This window comes from Cheilinus undulatus, linkage group 5 (assembly GCF_018320785.1).
Source record: "Cheilinus undulatus linkage group 5, ASM1832078v1, whole genome shotgun sequence".
Taxonomy (NCBI): domain Eukaryota; kingdom Metazoa; phylum Chordata; class Actinopteri; order Labriformes; family Labridae; genus Cheilinus; species Cheilinus undulatus.
Genome location: NC_054869.1, coordinates 48,804,326 through 48,832,158, shown reverse-complemented (window position 1 = coordinate 48,832,158; position 27,833 = coordinate 48,804,326). Strand labels below are relative to the sequence as shown.

General features: G+C 37.9%; 1 protein-coding gene across 1 annotated transcript in view; it reads left to right on the top strand.

Annotated features, from left to right (window-relative positions):
- Positions 1-27,833, top strand: part of cacna1ba (calcium channel, voltage-dependent, N type, alpha 1B subunit, a) — a 213,345-nt gene that overhangs the window by 147,210 nt on the left and 38,302 nt on the right. Inside the window, 10 exon segments of the mRNA XM_041787071.1 lie at positions 30-41; positions 5,880-5,903; positions 17,153-17,249; positions 18,066-18,226; positions 18,323-18,460; positions 20,633-20,834; positions 22,267-22,431; positions 24,123-24,233; positions 24,318-24,401; positions 26,105-26,110. Coding sequence (XP_041643005.1) covers positions 30-41; positions 5,880-5,903; positions 17,153-17,249; positions 18,066-18,226; positions 18,323-18,460; positions 20,633-20,834; positions 22,267-22,431; positions 24,123-24,233; positions 24,318-24,401; positions 26,105-26,110 — 1,000 coding nt within the window.

Below are 27,833 nucleotides of genomic sequence, written 5' to 3'. Positions count from 1 at the left end.
CCTGTTTCTGTTCCCGGATCGTTTTGAAGGAGCTTCATGGGGTAATGCCTCCTCTACCTCTCTCATCCTGCCTGTCTGTGTCATTATCTGTGTGTATGTATGTGAGAGAGAAAACATACATGGCTGTCACTGCAAAACCAAGTAATTTCCTCACATATTCAGTCTTACTTTGAGAAATGAGAGCAGGTCTGCTTTAAAGAAGATACAAACCATGAAGAAGGCAAACTCATTCTTTAGAAAGTTTAAGTGAAAGTCTGTGATAGCAAATGTTTTAATACCAGGATAGGTAACTCTTCATACAACAATCATTTGAAAAAACATTAACAAATAGGTAGACATTTGTAAGACCTTGTGAGATGCTTATAAAGATTAATACATCTCTAAAAGTGTTGATAAAAGCAAAATTAACACATTAATTATTGCTTATATGACACAGATGAGCTCTAATAAGAAATAAGCTGCTTTATACACCTTTCATAAATATCAATAAAATGTTAATAAAATTAATTTGGCTTTATAAAGGTTAATTATTGCATAAATAACACTGTGAAGATTGGCTTTTTAGAAACATGTATGCACTTTACCGTTATAGATAGCACTGAGAAATCAGCCTGTTGTAAGTATTTAGAATAACAATCAGATCTTTTAAGGGATTTAAAGCCTTAAAACATTACATTGAAGCCTTTACTGCCCTTTTTACTTCATGCTGAAATAAAATACTACAGCAGTAGACCATGTTCTAACGGCGGCCATGTTCCTGTGACTTCATGCTCTAATGTGAAGATCGCATAAATGTGAAGATCTTGAAAACTGTTTTTCACTTTTGGATGGAAAAGCAGCTACAAGGACAAATTAAGGTACATCGAAATTGTGTTTACCACCAAACTATAGCTTAGTTTGTATTCAGCCACTTCCTATTATCACAGGGTTGCTATGGATCCTTGAGAGTCTTACACTGGACTTTAAGACCATAAATGTCTCACTTTTACTGGTAAAAGATTTTAGATTTTAATGGCACTTTGACCAAGATGTGTCTATATCCAATCTTCATTTCTAGCTGGCTTTGAGATGTTAATGATATTTTGTGTTCAAGCTTATTTCCATATTACAATTAATCAATTGGTTCACAGCCTTTACCTGTCCGTGTTTGTGTGTCAGTTCTGCCCCTTTTTATGAGCAGGAGATGAGCCTTAGCAATAATAACTTTAGACAAGGAGACGAAACACATTCAATCCGAAAAGAGAGGACCTTTTAAATATCTGCCTCAAAAACAATCATAAAAACAGTGGCAGCAACATGGCAGCTGTATAATACACCTTAAAAATACTCTTTTCCTGATGCAGCATGTGCACATTCATGTCTGCATCACTTTTGCTCTCCTTGTAGAAAAGTGCCGTTATATCCTGCAACCTTATCACTCATGCTTTAAAATATAATCACAGATATGATAAGACACCCTTTTTTTAATTGCTGAAATTTCTCTTACAACATAACACAGAGGTTGTGTTAAACCTAAGATCACGTCTAATAATTACAGTTTGAACTCAGGGAGGGTCAGAAGCGATAGTGAGCAGTAAAATGATAATGATGATTAAAGCTGCACTACACCACACTGGGACTATTTGGACAGATAATATTTGACGAGCCTCACTGTTAAACTGGATGAGATACCAGTGTGCTTCTACCTTGAGATCTGATGCAATGTCAGTGCACTTTGAAGGATTTTATTATGTTTAGCATGCAACAAGTGGCCAACACACTGCAACATGAATTGGCAAAATGCATGGAAAGCATGAGACAAAAAAAAAATAAAACCTTCTCGAGTTTGACCTCCTCAGCTCCCATCAGAGGCCGACTTTACCATTAGCTAAGTAGGGGCCCCGTAAACATATAATTATCTTTTCTCCTGCACTGGCCTGTATTCAGGCTGTTTGGTTTATTCAGGGGTAAACACATAAATTAAAGTGTGAAATATTAAGTAAACTTGGTCATGTTATAGTGGCATAGAAGCCAGCTGTAAAGTATGAAGTTTAAATATTTGTATGAATTGCCGTTTTTTCTTTTTCCCCTTTAAAAACACAAAAAATGAGTCATCAAGTATAACTGTGTTATATTCATGATACATACTTTGCAAATATATGATCAAATGTAAATATATTTGGCTACTTTTTAAGAGGTTTTGGTGATTAAAGAGCCTAAAAAATTTAAAATTGAACATAGATTTTTTTTTTCTTTGAGTAAATTGTGATTTATTATTATTAAGATTAAATTGATTATTATATACATCTTATGTTATTTCGTTATCTGATATTCATCTAGAGTCCTTAAATAGACATTTTCAAAATCTACCTAGACATTACTTACCTGTTATCGCCTGGGGCCCCAAAATTGCAAGATCCACCATTGGCTCCCATAAGGAAAAATTAATGGTGTAGGTGTTAAAACTTGAGCAGTGACTAAGATGATGAAACCTGAGCGAGCAGGTGGCATATAGGCTGAACACACCTGGTCAAGGCTCAGTGGATAAGGGAAATGTGTGGAGAGGAGGATGTTTATGGTTTTTAAATTGATGATGAACTTATATAACAAACTTATTTTTTACAGTTAAATCCAGGGTTAAAGCCTTTAAAGTTTTTTATGCATTTCATGTCCTTTTCTGCCACTGAGGCTGAGATGTAGAGATTTTAGTAAATGTTAAAAATAGTTTTCAACAAACCGTCAGGATTTTGAGGTTGTTTTCAACCTATTCTTGAGTTTTAAAGGATGTTGAAGTCTAAATGTGTTAAATAAATATGTTTAAATTAAAAATCAGTATCTTCTACTAAAACAACCCTTTTTTATTTTATCTGTGATTTTAAAACATGAATGTTTACTTAGGAAGTGGTTAAATGCTAACATTGTTTAACCTGATGGGAATAATGTGTTTAACATGATATGTGGTCCAAACTTTCACAAGATGTTTGGTTAATACTCTCTTTGTCCTTGCAAATAAGAAAATTGGTAGAATAAAAACAGTAGTCAGAATATAATTTTTAATGACAAGAAATCTGGAATAAAATTGTGTAACATGTTAAGATTGAAGCTTCCCACACTAAAACGATGTCACAGGAACATGGCTGCTCTACTTTAGTGCACTTTTTGTACCTTGTAATCACTCAGGCTACGACACATCTAAACTATAGCACAGGTTTAATCTTATGACCTGAGAATAACTCCTTAAGATTACAATTCTGCTGTAGAGCTCTGTAAGGCTTGCAGTATATGAAGTGAAATTGCTTGTGAGAATGTGTGTTTTTTGCAGTGTGTGCTGGTTTGCCTGAGACACACAAACATCCCATGGTCCATCGTAGACCTTCCTGTACTCGACCCTCCTGGTCCAGGTTACAGGTCCTTCTATTCATGCTTTCCTCTCCTGTAGAGGGGCATGCCACCTGCGTGTTCATCATCCTTATCTTTCCCGAGCCTCTGAGGGGAAGTGTTTTCATCAGCACTCTGCCCTGCCACAGCTCTGCTTGGTCTGCAATGATACCATCAATTTCACATTATTAATTCACCAGAGGCTCGCTAATGTAACACGCCGCTGCTGGAGGGCATGAGTGCATCTCTGGGAGTATCGATCTTCTCTGTGATCTTAGCATGCACATTAAATAGACTGTATGACACATATGCTCTTAGCTATAGGTTTGAAATGACTGCCCTATGACCGTGATGTCACATCATCTCCATTTATTCAACACTACACCACTTAACCTGTATTTATCAGGCTCAGCATCACAGTGCAGATGGGGATGGATTTATATGGTTTGGTTTCACATACGCTGGATAGCGTAACAAGAGCAAACAGCACTTTTCAGCCACTAAAAGCACGAAAGAGACCAAATGTTCAATACAAAATAAATAAATGAGTCTTTCTGAAGTAATGCTGACCTGCTTACTAAGTATTGAGTCATAGGAGCGCGTAGGAGAGAACAAGAATCAAATATGAGGATAAAGGAATGAAAGAGCACTGTCCAAATCACCATAAGGAAAAGCAAAAACAAAAAATAAACTTGAACAACTGCCTGGTGGCACCCTGTCTGCTCTGGCATTTTCAAAATTAGCTGTACGTGTATTTTTAAAATCATGATTAGAAACATAATACACTGCTCAAAAGAATGAAAGGGACACTTATATTACACCTCCAAGATCTCGATGAATAAAATATTCCAATTGAAAATCTTTTTTTTTTTTTTTTTTTTTTTCACAACATAGTGGAATGCTTTGAGAAAAAAATAACATAAGAGGGACCAATGGAAACTAAAATCATTGATGAAGGACTGGATTCAGAATCATACTCAAAATAAAAGTGGAAAAGTCAGATAACAGGCTAATCCAGCTTTTATGAAATTCCTCAAGACAACTCAAAATGAGGCTCAGTTGTGTGTATGGCCTCCACATGCCTGTATGCATTCCCTACAATGTCTGGGCATGCTCCTGAGGAAAAATGCAAAAGTAAAAATATAAAGCTAAACAAAACGATATCAGATTGGTGCATACACTCTTGTACTCACCAGTACCAATACCTGTATTTTAAGCAGTATCGGATGTATTTCAGATACTGGTATCAGAATTGGAACCCTAGTATGAAAGGTCTATTATATCTTTGGGGCTTTAGCCCTTCTTAGATACAAGTGGGGGGGGGGCCCTTAGGAAAAAAAGGGTGGGAACAAGTGTCAACCTCTGGTCCTGAAAAATGAAACCAATGTGGAAGTGCAATACCGTGAGTGTCCACTTGAGGCTGGCTGCAGGAACACTAGAAGTCCTTTACACAACATATGTTAAAAAGCCAATTTTTACACTAGAAATATACTGTTTTACAGCCTGGTTAAAAAAACAAACCTGAACCGTTAGCTAATATCTTCATGTTCTCTCACTGTTTGGGAGTGAAATTTTTGTACCACAATGGTTTTAATTATATTTAGGCTGTTAATTTGAGCTTTACAGTAGTTATAAACATTTATTTTAATCTGATTGATGTGGACAATGAAGTATTAATGACAATATGTAATAACTCAAACTCTAAAATCAAACATTTTAGGGACTTTTAGTGAGCTTTGTTAACTAGTGCGAAGATGTTTCATGATGTCTGATTAATTCATTTTAAATTGAACATTGCCGATCTACTACATTATAACCCAAATATTCACATGAGGGCTGCTTGACAGTTCTGGTTGAAAAGTCCTGTTTGATAGGCAGCTGTTGTTCACACACCATGCATGTCTCCAGAGCTCATTCTGCCTGCAATCCACATGACTGACTGCCTGCAGCGAGGACAACAAACCATAGCATCCCCATCACAGGCCAGTCTGTCACTCTGTCATCTCATCTACTTGAGCCACAAGTGTTGAGCCCAGTCTGCTGTGCATTTTCATACAAACTGCCTTTTACTGTCAGGTGTTAGTGATAATGTGATTTTCAGGGCTGGGATGATATTTTTATTGCTTTCATTATTAATGTAAGTGTTACCGTGAAGAAGCTTCCCAAGAGGCCTGCTTTTATGGTTTCTTATTTGATGTTTTAGATGAGAGTGAGCGGTTTTAGCAGTTATAGAACAACAGATTAATAAGTGCCTGTTATAATCACCTGCAGTTTTATTTTGTGTGTTACTTCAGGCTACTCCTGTAAAATTACAGGCACATTCAGCATCCAATCACATCTTAATGGACCTTTAATCTACTGGGATTTATTCCCACAGTCATCTGCTACTAACATACAGAGTAGCTGCTATTTTTAGGAATATGGTGTTGTCATTTGATGCAAACATTATGCTTTATTTTGTTTGTGTGTGTGAAGCATCCATAAATGTGCTGTACCTTGTTTTACCACTGTTTTCCCCCAAGTAGATCGCAACAAGGTGTGACCAGGTGGGGAACCTCTCTATGCCACCCCAACTCTCACTCCCCTATACCCATGCCTTACCCCAACCCTTCCCCCTCAAATCCAACCGCCTCTAACTACCATTCTTCTGCTTAGATCAGCTCCATGTACAAAATGATATAATCCATAATACAGTAATTCAAATGCCTTTTTAACACAACAATAGCCTTTGACAACTTTCATCTAAAACCTCCCTCTGCTTTCTAAAACCGTGAATGGTTTTAGTCGTTTCATTCCAATATGTTATGATACACTTTTGATACGCTTCCAGGTCAAACCTTTGGAAAATAAGTCATGAAAATTGTCCCAAGTCGGAATACATCATCACTAACAACCAAACTTTGGTCAAAAAAAGTGAAAAAAAAAAAAGAAAAACCAAAAACTTCCAATTGCATTTTGGAATGAAATCTGTCATTTATAGGTCAGTGTTTTATACAAGTATTCTTCTTCATATGTTGTTTAATATGTCTTTCCTCAAAACAGTCACTCTTTTAGCAGTTTTTTACTCTCCAGGTGTGATAGTGGACAAATTGCACATGCTTATCAGCATGAAGTGATGAGCATCTGTAAATGGTCCTTAGGGGGGAAAGGTCATTCAAGAAAGGTTGTGGTTTTGTTTTAAAAAGGAGCTTTGAGTACATGACTAGTTTAGTGCTTAATTCTTGGCTGGCTACACCGTAGATGGTTTCAAATAATTTTTAAAAGCATGAGTGACCTGTTACACCTGCAAATGCAATAAACCACAAAAGTAATACAAATGTAATATGAACTTGAAAACTTAATGTTTGTGATCATTGTTGTTTTTGTAGCCTTTTCACAACTGTCAGTGGGTTCATGTGTACTTACTGTAAGCTTAAGCCACATCAAAAAAAATAAAAAATAAAAAAATAAATAAAACAAAAAACATAGACACTGGTGCTCAGTGGTTGGAGAAGGCACCCATATCCTCAACTAGCTGGATATGGGATTGATTCACAGTTTTTGCACTGTTTGGTGTCTTCCTCCTGCTCTCTTCCTATGTGTCCTGCCTGTCCTGTCCTATCTAAATAAAGGCAAAAATGTCCAAAGAAATAATCTAAAGAAAGTAGTCCTGGCAATTTTTCTTTGCCATGAAACAGGAAGTATTTGTTTTAAAGATGTTAAACACTGGTAGAGTCATGAATCTTAACAGAGGTTGATTAAAACAAATTAAAACTGTAAGATGACACACTAGAAGGATGTGTAATACATCTGGAAAACCTTCCATAGACGGTATTTGGTGAAGGTTGAGCCTTTGAAAAAAAACTCAGAGGATGATTGGATTTTTTTACGGGCCAATCAAAACAACTGTTGCTCAGTGCTGTTCTTTGTTTTTTGTTTAACAAAGAAATGTCGTCAAGTTCTGATAAAACTGATGCTATAGCAGCATCCATGCTTATCTCTTCCGCCATAATTACACCGGCCTCCTGTCACTGCTTGCTTACGTCACGACACCGCCGCGCCTGAAAGCACTGCCTCTCGCTCCTGATTGGTTCTGTCCCTTTCTTACAGGGTCCAATCAGTTCAGACAGGAGCTTTGCAAGATGGATTCACCAGTGAGAAATATGGATCCATCTGCTTTGCAAGGTTATCAAAACTGCGCTCTGAGGAAGTTATAAATAACACACAGAAATACTGTTCACCCAGCCAGTTCTTCAAATAGTGTTTGAAGACCCTGTTGAAACTCCTTCCTGTTTCTTGGTTAACCAAAAATTGTCATAACTATGTTTTTTGATGTGCCTTGAGCTTGATAAATAACCAAAATTTTCATTTTTCATGTTCATGTTACAGTTTATATGGCAAGTTAATAACATTTTTGAAAGATAGGGATTTTTTTAAATGTTATAAATGCCATAGTTATTATAGTTGCTACAGGCTGCTATTACATTGTGTTCAATGTATTGTTTTGGAAATTATTACATTGAAACTGCAGATTTTTAGTACGTTTGTGGGTTTTTAGTTTCATTTGCAGGTGCTACAAGACCACTGACATAAGAACACTTTGAATTAATTTAATCATTACAACCCACTGAACACAGAGACGAATTAAAAAAAATATAAAGTTGGAAGTTAAAAAAGAAGAAAAAAAATGCTTCTTCTACTTTTGCAGTGTGTGGGGCAACATAAAGATGACCATAGTCTAGATTTTCCAGGATTGGTCCTCATGATGCTCTAAGGCCACACTGTGTAATCTTCAAAGAGGTGCTGACTATTCTAGCACAAAACTGTCTAAACTAGGGCCTCATATTCAGACTTAAGCATCCAGTTTGGTGACCAAGTCATGGAAGAATTTTGACAGTAAGATAAAGGAACTGGGTTCAAAGAGAAAAAAAGCACAAATAAAAGGCAGTTATGTGTGGATGCAGGTATTCTGTCATCATAAATACCAAATTATTTGGGATCACAAAGGCTCCAACTTGATTGGGAGCAGTAAAAATATTGTATTTATTCCACATATGAGAGGATTATTTGGACAAATAATCAGTTGTAGCAAGCTTAATTCCAGAATCATTGCTGAGAGGGCATCAGGTCTAAAACAAAGCCTGAGAATGTCCAATGTGTAGCCAGCCTTATGTTGACTGGAAACCTCACTGTTGGGCCTCTTCAAACAGCTTCCCAAAGTAAGCGGGGCTGTCTCTCCTCGGCAGTTGATGTGGCAGTGGGACAGGGAGGGGCTTCTCTGGGTGAAAACTGAAAGAAGCACCATCCTGTCAGTGAGACCGCAGAGCTGAGAACAGAAACCCCAGAGGGAGTTTGCCTTCAGTCTTTTTAGAACGGTCTTACACAAGGAGATATTAAGTTAGGATACACATTGCGCACAAACAGTAAGGAATTTTGTGTTTGGTCATTTATTTCTTTGTTGTAACAATTCTTCTTTACAGTTAATCTTAAAAAGCTTTTTTATTCCTCTTTTAAATGGTGCCACATTTGTCAGGAACATGCATTTATGAGGTGAGTAGCAGAGCTGAGTACATGGAAAAGTTCGCCAAATCTTCTCTGCCAGCGCCAAAAAGCTCTTTCTGCCGTTGACTTTTGTTTGGTGGATTGGATGGTTGAAGTCTGAAGAAACGAGATATACTGGCAATTTAACAATTAATTAATTTACCAAACAGGAGCCCCAGTAGGGTTTGGAAGAACCATGCACAACCATAACAGCATGGCACCCCCTTCTCATACTGCTCACCAGCCAGTCCTTGGAAAACCTTGGCTATTAATCTGTAGAGGATGGCCTACAGTTCCTAAGGAGAAGAAAGGTTCATTTTGAGGTGCCAAAACAAAAGTCAATAGCAAAAGCAGAACAATCTGTTTGGCATTGGCAGAGTAGATTTTGCACATTTTTCATGGGTGCAACCCACATATTCAGCTCTGCTGCTCATCCCATTAATGCATGTTCCTTTGAAATGTGGCACCATATAAAAGGGAAATAAACAGACTTTCAAATAGTGTAATATTTATTGCCTAGAAGCATTGTTACAACAGAGAAATATTTTACAAAACACAAATGTCCTTACAATTTGTGCTAAGTTTATTTAATATCTGCTTTATTAATGTGTCAAACATTGTATATTATTCCTGTAAAGCCTTCTCTAAGATTGCCCACTTTAACTTGAATTATTTGCTCAGTTATCTTTTTACTATCCCCAGACATCAGTTCTAATTTTAGGTTGAAGCCTTCTTCCATACAGCATAAAAATCATGCTGTAAATTATCATCCCCCTTAGAGTCAAATTATGAAAGAAATTGTGGTTTGCAGTAGAACAATGGTGCTCTTGATTAAACAGTAGAAAATACGCAACTCACCAACAAGGACACAAATGAAAAATTAGGATTCCACATTCTGTTACAACATGGCCACTTCCTGCTCTGATACAGATTTCAACATTAACCTAAAGCCTTCAAAGCAAATCCTTGTCAAGTAAGCTGTCATTTCATGGTGGTGATGTTCACTTACAAAACACACCTGATAAGTCAGTGTAGTATTAAAACACACCAGAAAGACATCAGTTTTTTTCTATTCCTGCTGCCCTGTAGAGTGATTTAATGGATGCCATGTTCCTGTGATGTCAAGCTCACAGTAGGAAGCTCAAATGTTGTTGTCATGTATTAATGGTGTCTGTTATTGCAGTAAGTAAATGTAAACTAGGATGTAGTAAGAGCAACTTAAGCTTGGATCAGAGGGGTCTAATCAAACAGGTTTTATAGTATGTGTTGTCTTTGTTGTCATTTTTAAATCAGGAAACAATCAAACAGAAACATCAGTCAGAGTCTCAACTCTTATGTGGCAAACAACCTTCAGTGTCTCAGTGCAACATGATAACATTTGAGCCAGCCACCCTGAGCTCAACTTCACAGGAACATGGCTGCCGTGGGAATATTGTCCCTTTTGGTTGAAAATAGCTTAGTGTTTTGATGGTCCCAAATGATGAACAACTGTGCTTTTAGCTTCATCCAAACCAGATGTTATATTTATCAGGGTATTCAGGGATTTCATTTACAAGCTTTTGGAATATTGTCATGGTTGTTCATAAAGTATTAATGCCAAAGAAGCCTCTGGTCCTGTGTTATTGTGAATGCATGCCAGACTTTTGTGCATCAGAGCATGGGAGTAGCTGCATGTGGTTATGATTGGACTAAAACGACCTCATAAGAAAACAGAAAGACAAAGCCATGTCACTGGATCCCATGGCTGTCCTTGTCTTTGCCATCCTAGCAAAGAGCCAACAAAGAGGTTAACAAAGTGAAGTCAGGTGTCTGTTAGAGAGTCTGTAGTGGTTTGGAAACCTCAAGTTTAATCCTTTTCAATTTCCCAGTCTTACACATTTTATAGCATTGTCCTGAGCTGATGACTTTTACCATTTATCATCATCCTTGAACACATATTGTCTCACACAAGAAAGTAGTGCCTCAGATATGAGACCTGCCTGGGTTTGAGTCGGACCTGTGGCTCCTTTCCCACATCTCATCCAAGTTTCTGCCGCGGTCTAGTCTCTTTAATGAAGAAATACAAGCCCTAAAATAAGCAATATTTTTAACAGTTTAGGTTAAGTATGCAACGTTAGGGTGAATATTTTTTACTTAGTGGGTCTATTATCATTGATTACATTAGTGTACCAGCCCAGTAATTTACAATTCTCTCACTGTACCGCATCAGCAAGGACTGACCAGCCATTATTATTATTCTTATGTTATATTATTACTATTTATTAAGGATACACAGATGTATCAGTTTAACATTGTCCATAATGTGGCCGTGTACAAATGTCAGTAGCACATGTTTATCTGTTCTGTTGTGTCGATTTAAGGCTGACATTTAGCACACCTCACTGCTGATTTAGTAAGGAGATTTTTTATTGGGTTGAAGATGTGACCTGTTGGACAGGCTGATTTGTTTTCATGGTCATGGAAGCGGTGGAAACAAGCATTAATATCGATATTGGCCATCAGTTAAAAAGTAGTTTTAAATATGGACTTACTGATTTTTTTTGTTTGTTTGTTTGTTTTGTTTTGCCGTCTAGTTTTGCAGATGGCAACTGCTCTGCTTTTACTCGTTTTTTTGGTGGTTGAAAAAAAAAGATTGATGATGGATGCTTAGCATAGTACAGTTAATGCAGCCTAAGGAGCCCACCCAGCCAGCATGTCCTGTGGGCCCCACATGGGTTTTAGTATGTGGACTACAGTATGGGCCCTATGTGGGTTTGTCCATGGGTTCCATGGCAGCCCCACCTTTGATTGCCCATATGAATTGTAAGTGTGGATCAGCCCATAAGAGACCCATATAGGCCCCATCTAGAGATCCTTGCAACTGCCCATGTTAACTACAAGCAGGATCTATCTTGGATCTCTCTTGGATCTAGACCCATATTGAAGACCGCATATAACCCATATGGGGCCCACAGGGACATGCTGGCTGGGTAAGGACTTAAGCTGCTAACAGGCAGGTCGGCTTTTGAAGCACCATAGCTTATGTCACATTATTTGGTTTCAGTGCAACTTGCAACAGAAATAACCTTCCACACTCTTATAATGAGTTATATCTAAAACATGAAATGTTGGTTAGCCTTTAGGATGAATTACCAGTGATTTTTATTCTGCAGTTAACTGTACATCATTCAATCATTTCATCTCTACTCGTGATAGCAAGCATTTACATTTTTACTGTTCACTTTATATAATCTATTTCTTTAGTTTCAGGAAGTTCTTTTGTTGTTTTCAATCTACAGGACAAGTAAGAATTAAATCAGGTTTTTAATCCAAAGAAGAGTTGAAGCCCCCTTTGCTAAAGACAGTATAAGATCAAATAAAAGCATAGCAGAGAACCTGTTGAGAAAATGTAAACCTTAATTGGGTTACTGAGAGAGAAAGCAACCAAATATGAACTCCTGAAGAGTAAATGCTGTCACATTAACAGTGATGATTGAACATCATTGAGTCATTTAGTACATGCACTCCTTAATAGTTTTTAATCTTTAACAGTGTTAAACACTGAATAAGCACTTTAAAGCTGTCTCCTGCCTCCAAGTCTTGTTTTCAAACAGTTCTACTGAGCATGCTCACACCAGACTCAGCTATTAAACAAGAAATGATGAACGATGAACTTTAGATGTAATTAAACCAAATATTTCAGTACTGAACCCCACTGGCAAACCACTTGTCATATTGAAAAACAGCTCAATGAAAATCTTATTTTCAGGATATTAAGACTGCAAATCCTGTTTTAGAGCTGCAGCGAGGTGTGAATAATCTGATAAACACAAATGAAAGACATAAACAGGATAAATTCTCATTGATGCTGTACAGCTTTATTCTGCCAGTTCGATCTCTCTGGCTTGAAGTTTTTATAATTTTATGAAATACATAAATTCGGGTGCAGGTTTACTTTGTCTGTAGAGCAGAGGTCCTTTATACAGATGCTACAGGTTTGCCTCACCCCTGCCCTTTACTACAAGTCCAACTCACTGTCTACTTCCAATATTTCCTGTCTTTCTTTAGCTGTTTTATCTTTGAGGACAATAGAGTCCAAAAACAGTGGTCAGGATGAGGTTCAGCACCTCCAAGCCCAATGCCATGGTGAAAACATTCAATGGCTCCCTCAGTTTGAGGAGCAACTCTCTGCCTCAAATGAAGGACTTCAAATATACTGGGGTCTACAAGTGAGGGTAGAATGGAGGTGGGGCACACCCTGGAGTGAATGCCAGTCAATCACAGGGCTGACAAACAGAGAAACAAGCAGCCACACTCACATCTATACCACTGAGAGTTACAGATTAACGTAACAAGCATGTTCTTGGACTATGGGAGGACCCAGAGTGAATCCATGCATGCAAAAGGTGAACAGACTCCACACAGAAAGGCCTGCAAACAGAACCTGTCTGCTGTAACAGCACTAACCACTGCACCACTGTGCAGTCTCCAGATACATAGACATAAAATACACAAATTCACTCATTTGAGGATGGAGGTTTTTAAATTTTTCTGCACTTGTATTTTGAGGCAGCAAGTTCTCACCTCAAACATGTTCTGTCTGCATATCCAGTCTTACTTTATCCTCTGAAATTTCTCTTTATCTTCTTCAGGACTCCTTGAAGTGCTTGTTCAGCAGCAGCCTATCAGCAGCCTTATGCTGAACATTTTTGACTCTCTTGGGGATTTTAAGAACTCTTGATATGCCTGAGGATTTGCAGCTTATCCTTCCTCTCTAACCAGGATTTTAAGTCTAAGCTTCATTTTGCTCTTAAGACATTCTGCTTCTCGTCCCACATCTTCTCCACCGGCTCAAGATTACAAGAGAAATCTCCTCAAATGATACATTAATGGGTGTTGAATTGTTAAAACATGTTTCTGCCCACCATTTCCCTCTGGACTGGTAAACATGAAGAATCAGAAAAGAATTTCCACTATAAAAGAATTGGTCAGTTTGAAGCACATTCTCACTTAAATTAGAAGATGGTTCATGGGCAAAGTAGGATTTTCCAAACTTTGTTGACCTGACCTACTTAGGTGGTGAGAGAGGGCAGCTGCAATTTTCTGTTGTATATGTAACATGCACTGCTGTTTGGTCTTGCCAAGAAACAAATTGTACAAATCCTCAAGTAGCTAAAACAACAGACAACAACCCCATCTGACACATATCTGATAAAAATCTAGTTTTTATCTCACTCATATCTAAGTGAGTGTATTTGTCTTATTTAAAAAATATCTTTTATTGTCTACATCTGTTTGTATTCCTCAACTCAAGACCCTCCATGATGGCAGAATTGTTTCAGGCCTTATTTTTAATTTCTATTAAAAATGTTTTTCTAGACTTTGGTGAATTTGGATTAAAGTTTTCATAAGAATAAATATTTGATGAGGATTTAAAATTCACTTGCTGAGATATGAGTTTTTGCACGTATAAAACACCTTTGTAACTTATACATCAGTGATATTGTCACATTTATTGTCATTGCACAGCCTCTGTTTATGGCCAATGATGTGTGGCTGTGCAGCCTAATTACAGATGCAATATAACCTTTGCAGGTCTTTAATATTCTCTAAATCTGACTACAACCTGTGCATAAAAATACAGTTTTAGACACAGCTGTTTGCATGCAAAATATGCAAAATGGGCTTTTGAACTGAGGTGTCAACATCAAGTTGTTCTTTTCCTTTTTTGTTGCAAAACTTTAACATAACAGGGGCATTTCCACCTGAAATGTGCGCAATAACTTGGCTTGACAATTAAACACTCTGCCCTCTGTGGTCGTCATCAGAATCTTTTAGCATTCCATGTCTCACAAAGTTGGTCAAATGTTCTTTTTAAACTCTAACAAAGCTGCCCCACCCTCTGAATCGCCATGAATGAGATCTTAGCCTGCAGATTGACCTTTGGGTCATATCATCTCTGAAAAGGGCAGATTCCCACACCTTAGCAACACCTGCACAATGACACAGTTGCAGGTTTACACTCTGCTGGTATACCTGCCCAGAGGTCAGAGAGAAATAGAAACAGTGCACAAGGGATTTTTTCTGGATTTTTTGTTCCAACAAAAGTATGGAAAAACAACTTATTTTCCCATTTGTAGTTAACCTTCAGAAAATAATGACAAAATTACAGATAACTTTAGTTGTAGAACTAACATGTTGTTCTGTTTTTATAAAACAATAAGCAACATGAGCTAAAGATGTTCCTAGGTGTCTATTTTACGATTCAGCTGAATGCCAAATTTTATTGTGTTTAACCAACTAGTATAAACAGAAGAAAATAGTTAAAAAACAGTCAAATTCATCACAGGGTCATTGTGTTAGCAGGTGTGATGTGATCCTGATATACCCTATTCAGTGTGGCTAACATAAGCAGCTAGGTCCACCAGCCTTTGTCCGTTTTTGCAGATTAATATCTTGCTTTAAAATATGGCTTCTTTTCACTCTGGTTAGTAGTAGTAGTAGTTATACATGAGTTCAACCCTTGACAGCCTACATATGAATTTATTTCTATTCAATACTTTAAAAAACAGTCACACTGCACTGTTCCAACTACACACTAACTGCTAAGCTTCTCATATTTACATCCAGTGAAGTGCCAGGGGAAAGGTCAGACAGGAAGGCAGCAACCATTAACTAAACTACAGCAGCGTCTAGTGGCGGGAGGTTCATTATGTTTAAAAGAGCATTATAGACCAGGATTTCAAGCCAGTGTCCATAAAAAATACAGTTAATTAGTCTGTCATCTGTTCATACAGAGGGATGTTGCATCTGGTATGTTTATGCTCCCCTTATATGTGCATCATTTATGTGGAGTGGATTTTAAAAATAATCACCCACCAGTGAGCCTGGTCTTGTATGGTACGAGTCTTCTCCTTCCCTGCAGTTTTCCTAAGTATTCTTCATTGTGTTTTGCTGCTCAATCTTTAACCATTGGCTAAATGACTCAACACTACTTCCTGTGTTTACTAGTAGCTTTGCAACATGTGATCTATATCTGTAAAATTCCGGAAAACGTACAGAAATATGGAGTTTTTGTCTGTGTCTGTGAACTTAAATGTAACTTTAAAGGTTAAAAAGAAGAGTTCTTTAGTTCAGTTCAGTTTGGTGATGCTAAAGTAAAAACAAAAACAAACCAAAAAAAAAAACCAAATAGCAGTCTAAGTGTATTTTCTATCATATGTTTTCTGGTATCCTGCTTTCTGATAGAAACACCTCATGGTTTTGTCACTGTTAGCCCCTCTGATCCTGTCTTTATTCAGTGTGTATCCATCACTGAAAGGTATACAGGCAGAAAAGTGGCTTTCTTTGGTAGGAAATTGATGCATTAAAAGGATAGAAGAGTGCTCTGCTCATTATGTGTCTCAGTAATAAAGGATGGAGTGTTGTTTTTTAGTAAATTAGCTTTTCACAAGTATCTCAGTCACTGAAATGTCCAATCAGGACATCTTATTGATTAAGATAACTGATGCACGGTTTAATGTATCCATATTTGCATGAAAATTTTTAAATGGAGTCTTATATTTGAAGAAGGATAAATGGATCCTTTCTGTAAATATATTTAATGATTGCATGGAGGTTTAAAACATGATCATGTAAACCAGGATTACATGGAGATGCATGTGTGAGATCTGTTTTGTTGTGTAAACCCTTTAGAAAACATGACTATGTCTTCAAATATAAACACAAGTACAATGCATTCATATCTGATCACAGATGTTAAATTTATGTAGGTAGAATTAGCTGTTTTAACTGTAGCAGTGGATAAAGTCAAGAGTTTGTGTGAACAGTCTTCATTTCTCTCCCTCTTTAGGTTTTTGTTGATCAGTTTAATGCATTAGTTTACAGTTTAATTTTCAATTACAGGTATATAAATGTTGAAAGATGCTTTCAAACATCAGTTTTAAGTAGCTTCCACTATTAGGAGACAAACGAGCAAAGAAAATTAAGAAAAGTCCTGATTTCATTGTGTATCACCAATCTACCACTAGTCAGGAGAATTCATCACCAGGCATGAAACAGGAAACATCAAACAACAATAATATTAATGTTAATAGAAAAAAGGCCATGCTTCATTAATGAAATATAAAACACGACTGATTCACAACAGGAGGCATTTCCAAATGTCTTAGAGTCTAAATTCGATATTGTATAAACTATCGTGTATTTTAGTCATATTAGAAAAGTGGAAGCAGATTTGGTGAAGTAGTAGTTGTTAGATAACCATGTGTGTTCTAACCATTTTTGCTCTCCTCAGGGGGACCAAAGGCAAAGACATCAGCACCATCAAGTCTCTGAGGGTTCTCCGTGTGCTGCGGCCGCTCAAGACCATCAAACGTCTGCCCAAACTCAAGGTGCAACCCTGCTGCTGCTCTTTGGTTTGACCTGGTTTATCCAGCAGGACATACATTTGAGTCAGGACGGAGGTTGATCATGTTTGTTGATATTTATGCTGCTATTGACAGTGTAATGTAGAGTTACTAATGCTTTGGAGTATTTACTAAATATTGGGACCCTTTAACTATTCATTCCATGTGTCATTTTTTAAACAGCACATGGCCAGTATGTCAGCAAGTGTCAACCCTACTGTTATTCTACAGGACAATAACCTGTTTTTAAAGGGATACTTCAACATTTTGACAAATTCGCCCATTGCCATAATCCCTATAGTCTTACTAATAGGTTTGTTACCTTTAGTTGTTGGTGCAAGCTATTTTTAGATCGGCGGTGCTAAGTTAGGAGCTGCTCTTCTAACGCAATGGATTCTTATAGTATCCTGGCTTTCCCTCATCAAACTCATCAAATACACAATCCAACAACTCCAGAACGCTCTCGCGGACAAGTTGTGACCTGCACATTCACCACGCTGTGAAATAATCATGGAACATTATGAGATGGAGATGTTTTAAAATTAAATGCAAAGCTGGAACTACACTCCAGTTATGGCTGCTGCACTGTGTCACTCCGCCCAGTGGTTTACTCAAGAAATAGTTCAGAGTATTTGCTTCATGTTTCGTAATGTTACATAATTATAGATTATCATTTCATAACATGGTGAAGCGTGGATTGGGCCTGCAGGTCAGAAGAGAAGGTCCTTTTTTTTTTTTTTTTTTTTTACTATTTTGAAGACAGTTGTCCCAAAGTTAATGTTTATAATTCTTTTTCCTTAGGCCGTCTTCGACTGTGTGGTCAACTCTCTGAAGAATGTGCTCAACATCCTCATCGTCTACATCCTCTTCATGTTCATCTTCGCCGTCATTGCTGTGCAGCTCTTTAAGGGAAAATTCTTTTACTGCACAGACGAGTCCAAGGGTCTGGAGAAGGACTGCAAGTTAGTCTAACAACCCCACTTCCTTATTCCTTAACACAACACATACATATAGGGTCTTACATACTTAACTTTATTTAACTCCTTCATGTGTTTCAGAGGACAGTTCCTAGACTACGACAAAGACGAGGTGGCTGCCATGCCTAGAGAGTGGAAGAAGTACGAGTTCCATTATGACAACGTGTTGTGGGCCTTTCTTACGCTCTTCACTGTCTCCACCGGGGAGGGCTGGCCAACGTAAGCAGTGCTGATCTGATCACTTATTAAGCTACAGAAATGTGGTGAAATCATGATTTTTATCTAGTCTTTTATTTTGGTTTTGGGCTCAGGTGTCTTTAGAGAAAGGTCATTGGGTAAAATAGGATAACTGAGACAGGGAAACTGGAGAATGGGTAATTTCACACAAAAAATAAATAATACATCAGAAATAAAAAATAAATCAAAAAATATTATATATAAATATTATATATACACTTACTCAAGAAATAATGTCCAGTTCTCATAAAAACTGATGCTACAGCTACATCGAAGCTAACCGCTCCATGAGTGGCAGCCACAGCTTAATGGCTTGCAGTACAATTAAAGACATGCAACTCGGTAAGTAGAGATGCCTTCTAGAGGATCCTAGAGCTCCACGGGATCCCACAGTTGCTCATCAAGCTGATGTCTGCCCTATAGTCTGGTAGAGAGAGTGATGTAAAGTGTGGTCACTCCAGCTGATTCTGGGGTGAGTCAGGGGTGCGTCTTCTTCAGTACCTGAATGGACTGGATAATGGGGCGGGTAACAGGGGTAGCAAACTGTAGTGTCATGTCGATTTTCAGATCACTGATCTGGACTTTGCTGATGATGCTGTGATCCTTACAGAGACTAAAGATGCACTTGTTGGGGCTCTTAACTTGCTGAGTGAGGAGGCTGAAGTGTAGGATATGCACGTCCCTGACCAAAACAAAGATCCAGACATTTTGGGTATGCCTTGGATACTGCCAGTAAATCTGTGTCTGTGAATGTTCCAAGTAAGGAAGTTGTAGAGCAGCTCACCAATCCATCAATCCACTGCAAGGCTGAGATCAACCAAAAACTTAGATTGGATGGGGTGATGGGTTCACCGAGCCAGACAGTATGGCATTCCCATTATCTGAGCATGTGAATGAAAGTCAGTCTTAGCTTCCTTGGTCCTTCCAGTCTTACTATACTCTTATGAGGCCTGGGTGTTGACTGATGGCCAGAAGCACTGACTGAAGTCCTTTGTGACAACTTCTCTTTGGCACATCTTTAGGCATCATTGCAAGACCATGTGTTTAATGCTGACATGCTAAGAAGAACAGGGATGGGGAGGTTCTTCTGCCTGATATGGCTACCTTTTGTGGGCACCTGGCTGGCTTCCCTGGGTCTGATCCAGCTCATGGCATACTGGGTGGACAGGACCAAGTGGGCTGGTACTGACACCAGGGCTTGAAAGCAAGTGTCGTGGTGGGGGCAGCTGCGAGGATACCTGGAGAGATGGGGCTTGGGCCTGGCACAAGCTTAGAGGATGTTCACCTCATGACGCTGATCTGGTCAGGTCTGGTTATTTCAGACATTTCAAACATTTCAAACTGGAGCTTTGCGAGATGGCTCTGCCTGATGACAGACACTGAACCTGGCCAATCCATCAGCCTAGCAAAGTAACTGACAAGTCGTCAAGGGTTGGAAGTGAATCAGGACTAGCACTTCAAGCACTATAGCTTCTGAACATAGGGCACACAACCTAACTGCTGGCCTGCTGATTTGATCTGTGGTCGACTAAAGTGGATTACCAGACCTAAATATTTTTTCAACAGGGTGAGGGGAGCTCAGCCTGACCAGGACATCACAGAGAGAAGAGATTTCTCTTTTTTCATCATTCAGTGAAGATGTTTTCAGATTTTAGATTCTTATAAATTTACTGCTAACATGGCTGCAGCCACACACAAGACTTATTGCAGATTTTTAAGAAAAATTTACCTGACTGTGGATCAGTCCTCAAACTTACCATGTTTAAGAATCTTAAAGACATACACAACAAAATACTGCAAAATCACACTGACTTTTCAGTGGACAATTATGTACAACAAGGACATTTTACACAGTTTGGAGGGCTTTTTCTGATGATATTGTAGCAGAACTGTATAAGCTGAAACCATGATATATCTTCAAACCCCCCTTACCTCTTTCCAGGGGACTTTCTGGCTATGCGTTCTAACTTTTTAAAGTCTCAAAGGTTGGAGCCATGAAGGACAATTTTAAGTGGAATGACTGACTCGCTATGTATTTTTACTCATGAAAAACATGATTCCAGTCCATTTGAACTTGTCTCTGTCCAAACATAAAGTTCTGAATATTTACAAACCATTCTGCGATTGGTACGCTGTGCTGTTCTCTCCTTGCAGAGTTTTGAAGCACTCCGTGGATGCCACCTTTGAAGATCAAGGTCCCAGTCCAGGCTACCGGATAGAGATGTCTATCTTCTATGTGGTTTACTTTGTGGTCTTCCCCTTCTTCTTCGTCAACATCTTCGTGGCTCTGATCATCATCACCTTCCAGGAGCAGGGAGACAAGGCGCTGTCTGAGTGCAGCTTGGAGAAGAACGAGGTATTAAACAGACATCCTCAACAGTCAGTCTCTTCATAGTGAATTATGAAATGTAAATAGACTGAGTTGCTTCTGAAATCTTCATAGCAGGAGATACTTTATAATATTAGAGAAATTAATAAAACTTAAAAAAAATAAACCTCCAATGCAAAACTGGCCACCTTGTCTTAAATTAAGGATAATGTTATTTGATACTGTAGAATTTGTGTAGTGGGATCTCTGTTGTACTTTTTTGATTTCAAAGATGATGTTGTGATTAAGGCAATTCTAATCTAGTTAAACTATGGCAGATCGCCATGGTCCAGGTAATAATGGAACCTATTGTAACTTTTATTTGTACCATATTGTTTGATAACATAACGTATTAAATCGTATTGAATAGTGCATCATAATTTGACTGCGTCACGTTGTGTTATACTGTGTCAAAAACCACAGGAGGTCATGTTGGTTTTTGTCATGTAGTTTTATGTTGCTTTGTCATTTTGAGTGGTACTGTATTTCACTGCATAGCATTCTAGTGCATCCTTTCATACTGCATGGCATTTTATCAAACTAAACTTAGCTAAAAAGTAAGGAAATTCGTGTTTCGTACATTATTTTTAGTTGTAACAATGCTTCTTGGCTAAAAATCTTATACTGCTGGAAATCTGTTTATTTCTCTTTAAATGGTGCCACATTTTTAAGGATCATGCATTTGTATGATGAGCAGCAGAGCTGAGTGTGTGGGTTGAACCCATGAAAAATTTGCCAAATCTTCTCTGCCAGTGCCAAACAGCTTATTCTGCCATTGACTTTTGTTTGGTGGATTGGATGGTTGAAGTCTGAAGAGACAAGGTTCAATGTTTAATGGGGTTGAGGTCAGGACTGCTGTCAGGCCATTGCATCTTCTCCAATCCCAGATTCTGGAGGTAGTCTCTAAAAAATGAGAAATAAACAGATTTTCCAGTGGTCTAAGATTCATTGCCAAGAAGCATTTTTACAACAAAGAATCTACCAAACACAAATTTCATCACTTTTTTTTGGCGAAGTTTATACTATGTCATATCTTATAGTGTATCATGAAAGTATCTTATATCTAGGATCTCATGTTGATGAAAAAATATTATTATTTTAATTTTGCAGACAAAGCATTAAACAATCTGCTTTGTATAGTTGAAAAGTAGTACATCAACTTAGATGGTTCAAAACAGCATCACTGAATTTTCAATGAGTCCCGTCACCTATAACAAGTGTACAGGCATCGGTTATTAAGTTCTTAAAAGTGCTACTGTTGTAGATTATTACAATGTGCCAGCTACTCTAACTGGAGCAGAACATAGATGATATGTTGTAAATGAATCATTTCATATTCTAACCATCTTTCAGAGCAGTTTAACCTTCCTGAAATGAAAACCTGGAATCAAAGGTGTTTTATTGTATTTTTTTATTTCAGAGGGCCTGTATCGACTTTGCCATTAACGCCAAACCTCTGACTCGCTACATGCCTGAGAACACGCAGTCTTTCCAGTACAGGATGTGGAAGTTTGTAGTGTCTGCTCCGTTTGAGTACTCCATCATGATCATGATCGCTGTCAACACTGTGGTCCTCATGATGAAGGTAAGAGCTTTTAGACTGGACAGTGTTTGACACAGAATGAATTAACTTGTTTTTGTACTTTTACACATTTTAAATTTAATGTTTTTATGTTTCTACAGTAGGAGGGGCACAGAACTATATAAAATAGTGGTCTGTGTAAAAGTAAATTAAACCTAGCACAAAAAGCGAGGAAATTTGTGTTTTGTAGATTTTTTTTTGTTGTAACAATGCTTCTAGGCAATAAACATTATACCATTGGAAAACCTGTTTATTTCCTCTTTAAATGGGGCCACATTTGTAAGGAACATGCATTTGTGGGATGAGCAGCAGAGCTGAGAATGTGGGTTGCACCCCTGAGAAATTTGCAAAATTTTCTTAGAAAAAAAAAATAATTTGGCTCTATACCATTTCACATTTTAATCAATTCATCTTTTCAGAAAACTGCCTGGTCCAGTGTTTTGGAAAATTTCATAGCCTTCATTTCTGACCACTTACCATGCAGAAGTGTTTTTAATTTTTCTCAATTCAAGTCTTCAAAGTTCCTTCATTTTTAAAAGTGTGCACTGGCTTTTATCTTTGTTAGATGGGACAGCTTTAAAAAGAAACAGGAAATATGGGGAGAGAGTGGGGGACCAAAAAAACGCTGAGACAGGGAATCAATCCTGTGGTCGTTGCATTGTAGACGATAGCCTCAGTATATGCATGCCTGCTCTACCAGCTGAGCTTAACCAGCACCTGGTTGTGTTGTTTTAAACACTCATACCTGTTTTTGTACTTAAATGGAGCATAAATAGCCTTTGTTGTAGCTTTATTATGGCTATGCACAAGCCTACCCAAGGATGGAGAGCAGTGACGTAGCACTGATACAGGCTGATATGTATCAGACCCTGAGTCGCATTACCTCATCAGACTATTTAAGTCAGGAATCAGGAATAGGCCAATACCTCAAACAGGTATTGGATCAGCCAATCTCTTAAAAAAAGGCACTCTTAAATCTAATAAGATGTCACATTAAGATGAGGGATTTCTATGGCTTTAAAAATGTGGGAAATGTTTGACATAATAAGTGATCTGCTACAACTCCAACACAGGTTTAGTCATTTTTAAAATTAAATTAGACATTTCAAGAGCAAAATTCTACCTAAAGCTTATTTGTCGATTACATTTGAACCACATACTGATACGGACTGAACTACTCTGTGTTCATGTGGTTCGTTTATAATCCGTTCTCTAGAATGTTATGGTACAGATCAAACGTTGCAATACTTCCGCCAATTGTGGGGGCAGTGTTGAGCAATACTGCCAACAGTTCAACCCATAGTAGCAAAATACAACAAAGAATAAACATTCAAAAGAACAAATCCGAGGAAATACATGAAGAATGAGTGAGTTATTAGAAAATACAAACATATCAAAGATGTTAGCTTACCGGGGCAAAGAGACAGACAGCTAGAAGAGCACAACTGAGCAGAGGACGGACCGTTATTCACTCTATGGGGCGGATGGAGCAGGATCACATTATCTCAGTGAGATACAGTGACCTGTAGTGGATTCGTTTCCCAATGTCCACTCCAACCTAATAGATGCACGTCAGCCTAAGGGTTTTGAGGGTTGTAAAATTCAGAAATGTAGTTTCATGTGCCTTCACTTCAAGCCTTCACTTTACTTTTAATTCAAGGACCGTTTTTGTCATCATCTCTCCTGTCTTTCAGTTTCACGGAGCTCCAGACTTTTATGAAACAATGCTGAAAAACCTGAATATAGTCTTCACCACTCTCTTCTCTCTGGAGTGTATCCTGAAGATTATTGCTTTTGGTCCACTGGTAGGTGACATTTATTTGTAAAAGTACTCTTTAACTTTACAGGAAAAAAGAAAACATGTAATGATTTTAAGGTCTGTGTCTCAGAACTACCTGAAGGACGCCTGGAATGTGTTTGACTTTGTGACGGTGCTGGGCAGCATCACTGACATCCTGGTGACTGAAATCAATGTAAGAGCACCCATCCCCACCCAGCCTCACCCACTCCACCCTCACCTCAACCAGCAGCCTGAGGGCATTTTATCCAAACAACACCACTGTCATGTTAATGAACAGGAGCAGGGACAGCCGGTACAGCAAGCTTTGTTCAAACAAGCTAACCAGCCAGATCAGCATGGCAGCGGTCCAGAGAGCTGCAGACTTTAGAGAAGGAGAAAGAGGAGAAGAGAGCCAGTCTTTAATCAGGTGGATCAATGAATCACAGACAGGTGATACAGACAGTCAGAGAGGGATGAGTGCTTCACAGTGGAGCAACACTGATAGGGCTCCTGTTGGTCCTTAAATAGCTTAAAATACAGTTAGAATTTGAAAATTTAAGGTAGTTAAAATTTGTATTTTTCCTGGTGTAATGTCTTAAAGTTAAGATGGCATTTTCATATAGAGACATCTGAGCAGAGGACAGAAAAGGAAACAGAGATGAGAGAGTTTGTGAGAGACATGCAGGAGAGGAGTCACAGGTCAAAGTTGAACCTGGTCAACCCACGTACATGGGGCGCAACCTAACCACTATGCTACCTACGGCAAATTTGCTGCCAATTTAACAGCATTTATTGCAGAACATTTACAAATAGAAGAGAGAAGGAGAAGAAGATGGTGTAATGCAAGTTAAAGGAAATGTGTCTTCACACTGTAAAATAAAGAATATAGTTGTCAAACAACTGTAAAACAGCAATTTCCTGAAGAAGCTTTTAGGGCCTGTGTCCACAGCTGTGTATTTTTGTGTTGGTAGTGCCCATTCTCCATAAAAAGCCACTGTATTCCAGTAGAAAAGCACCTGTAATGTCGGCTGTTTCTGTCACTGCACTCACAGGGCTCTCAATTTAAAACAGTTCATCTTTTGGACCAGCACTGTGCTTGAAAATGTCACTTCTCCCTCACTGACCAATCAGAATCAAGGTGGTGTGGGACATCTGATAATGGTTGAAGAGAAACCAATCTGACTTGTTTTATCATGAGTAAAGTTTTCAAGTAGACAGCTTCTGCTTATGTCAGAACAGGATTCGCTGAGATTGTTTTGATGTTTGGGCTGCACGATGGTGCAGGTTAGCCCTGTTACACTATAGAAAGAAGGTTCCTGGTTTAAATGGACAGGGCCTTTCTGTGTGGAGTTCTCCAGGTACTCCGGCTTCTTTCCACAGTCCAGCTTCTTGTTCGTCTCTGTATGTCGGACCTGTGATTGGTTGATGACCACCTTCTGGTGTAACCACCTCTCATCCAATGACAGCTTGGATTGACTCAAAACCCCCACAACACTTAATTGGATAAGCAGTGTAGATAGAGGGTTGTTTCATGTTTTCTAGGGGATATTGAGATGCATCAATGCTACTGTATGTGGACAAGGGTCTTTAAAGGCTTTTGAAAGCCTTAAATTTGATGTGAGGTGTTTTTTGCATCATATTAGACAGTTCCTCTCTGTACACTTACTGTGTTCATGTGTGTACTGTGAAGCAGCTGTGTACTGACTTACATGTGTGTTCTTGTACCAGTTTATGTTGTGCAATATGACTGTTCTCTCGCCTCTCACTCCTCTGTCTTCCTCACCTTGCTCTACTTCTCTCTCTCTTTCTCTCTCTGTCTTTCTCTTGCCCTCCACATTTTCATCTTGTTGATTGTCATCTCTGGTGTCGCCCTGCCCCGCTCCAAAACATCACTAGACTACGGTGAGTGACTTTCTGTTGCCATTCTTTGCTTACAGCACACCTGGGGGGAATTTACAAAGAACTCTTTTACAGCAGCTGCAAACAAAGAGATGCTCCTGGTGACTAATTTGAAAATGGTTTAAGTGGAAATTTAAATGTAGAGTAGTTATTGAGTGTGAATTTAAGAAAACATTCTGAAAACAGTCATTTTAACCTTTGAATCCTCTTTAACCGTTTTTTGGTCATTTGTTTTTATTATCCACAGTCAGTTTGGCTGTGGTCATCCCCTAGACTTCATATTTATTATGTGTAAACTTGCATTTTAGATATTTTTATAACTTTTACTTACATTAAGAACAAATATTACTTGATAACTACATTTCTATTTTAGATATAATTCTTTTTAACGCCTGCTTTTTACAATAACATTTAAACTGTATGATTATAAATCATATTTAATTTCTCTTTGTTTGTTGGAAACATCCTGCTACCCTCTTTCACTGTCTTGCGAGCCCCCTGGGTGTCCTAACCCCCACTTTGGGAACCACTGTGATAGAAGACAGTAACTGATAGAGGACAGTCTGTCTCAGTAAAAGTGAAAATTTGTTTGAACATGATTCAATAAAAAATCCCAGGAGGAAAAGACTGAAAAATCAAAATCTTACACAGGAAATAGAAATGACCTTTTTTTTTTTTTTTTTTTTTAATCAAAGGAGAGAACTAATGTCTTTAATAAATTCAGACAAAGCAGTCACAACAAACCCATACAAACTAACATTTTAATAGTTGGTAAATAATGATTTAAGTCAATCAATAAATATTTAATATTAAAAAAAGCTAAAAATCTGAAGAACTAGATCTTTATCAATACGATAAATCTGCTTGTTGACCATTTTGTTGTAAAAGGTGTTATTAGGAAGTTTTTCCTAATGGTGTTGAAATTGTTAATTAGCTTAGCTAAACATGGAAACCATGGTTAAGCAGTGTTACTGTTATTAGGCTTTTAGCATTAACATGAAGGTCCCCTTCAGGCACCGTGTATTTAAACCCACATTGATAATGAAAAACTTCAACACAAAGCTTGTCATCAGCTCAGTGGATGAGCTAAAACTAATGTGCACCTCTGATCAAGGTTATTATTGTTTCGGATTTTTCATTAGTTTCCTTTTTTTTTTTAAGATTTTCAAATTTTAGTTATTTAGTTAGTTTTAGTTAACTATTATAAACTTTCCCCTGGAACAGTTATTTCACTTTTACTACTGCCTTTGGCTGTATTTGTTTATTTTTTCTATCCAGAGAGTTTTTTTTTTATGTTGAAGTTAACTTTCAATCTACCAAGTTCCTTATTTTCAATCATCATACAAACTGGTTGTTTGCAAACAGGAAGTAGAGGACCTTTTCCTGAAAGCATACCAGGAGCAGAGTACCTCAGCTTCTTTATCAACTTAACTAAAGATCTCTGAAAATCACAAATTCTGTCACATTTACTGGGGATAATTGGACATGATTTTGTACATGTACTCCAGCGTATTTCCTCATGTATAACAGTTTTAACCCCTTACCACCCGAGCCTCTGGACTTTTTCTTATTCTATCAAAAGGCCCAGAAAATGTCCTGTGAGTAAGTGATTTTGCCAATTTTTCCACAGTACTTAGAACTTTTAATATGTGGCAGTTATTTACAATTTACTGCGTTATAAGAGTGTTTAGTTTAAAATGAAATGAAGAAAAAATGGGAATTTGAT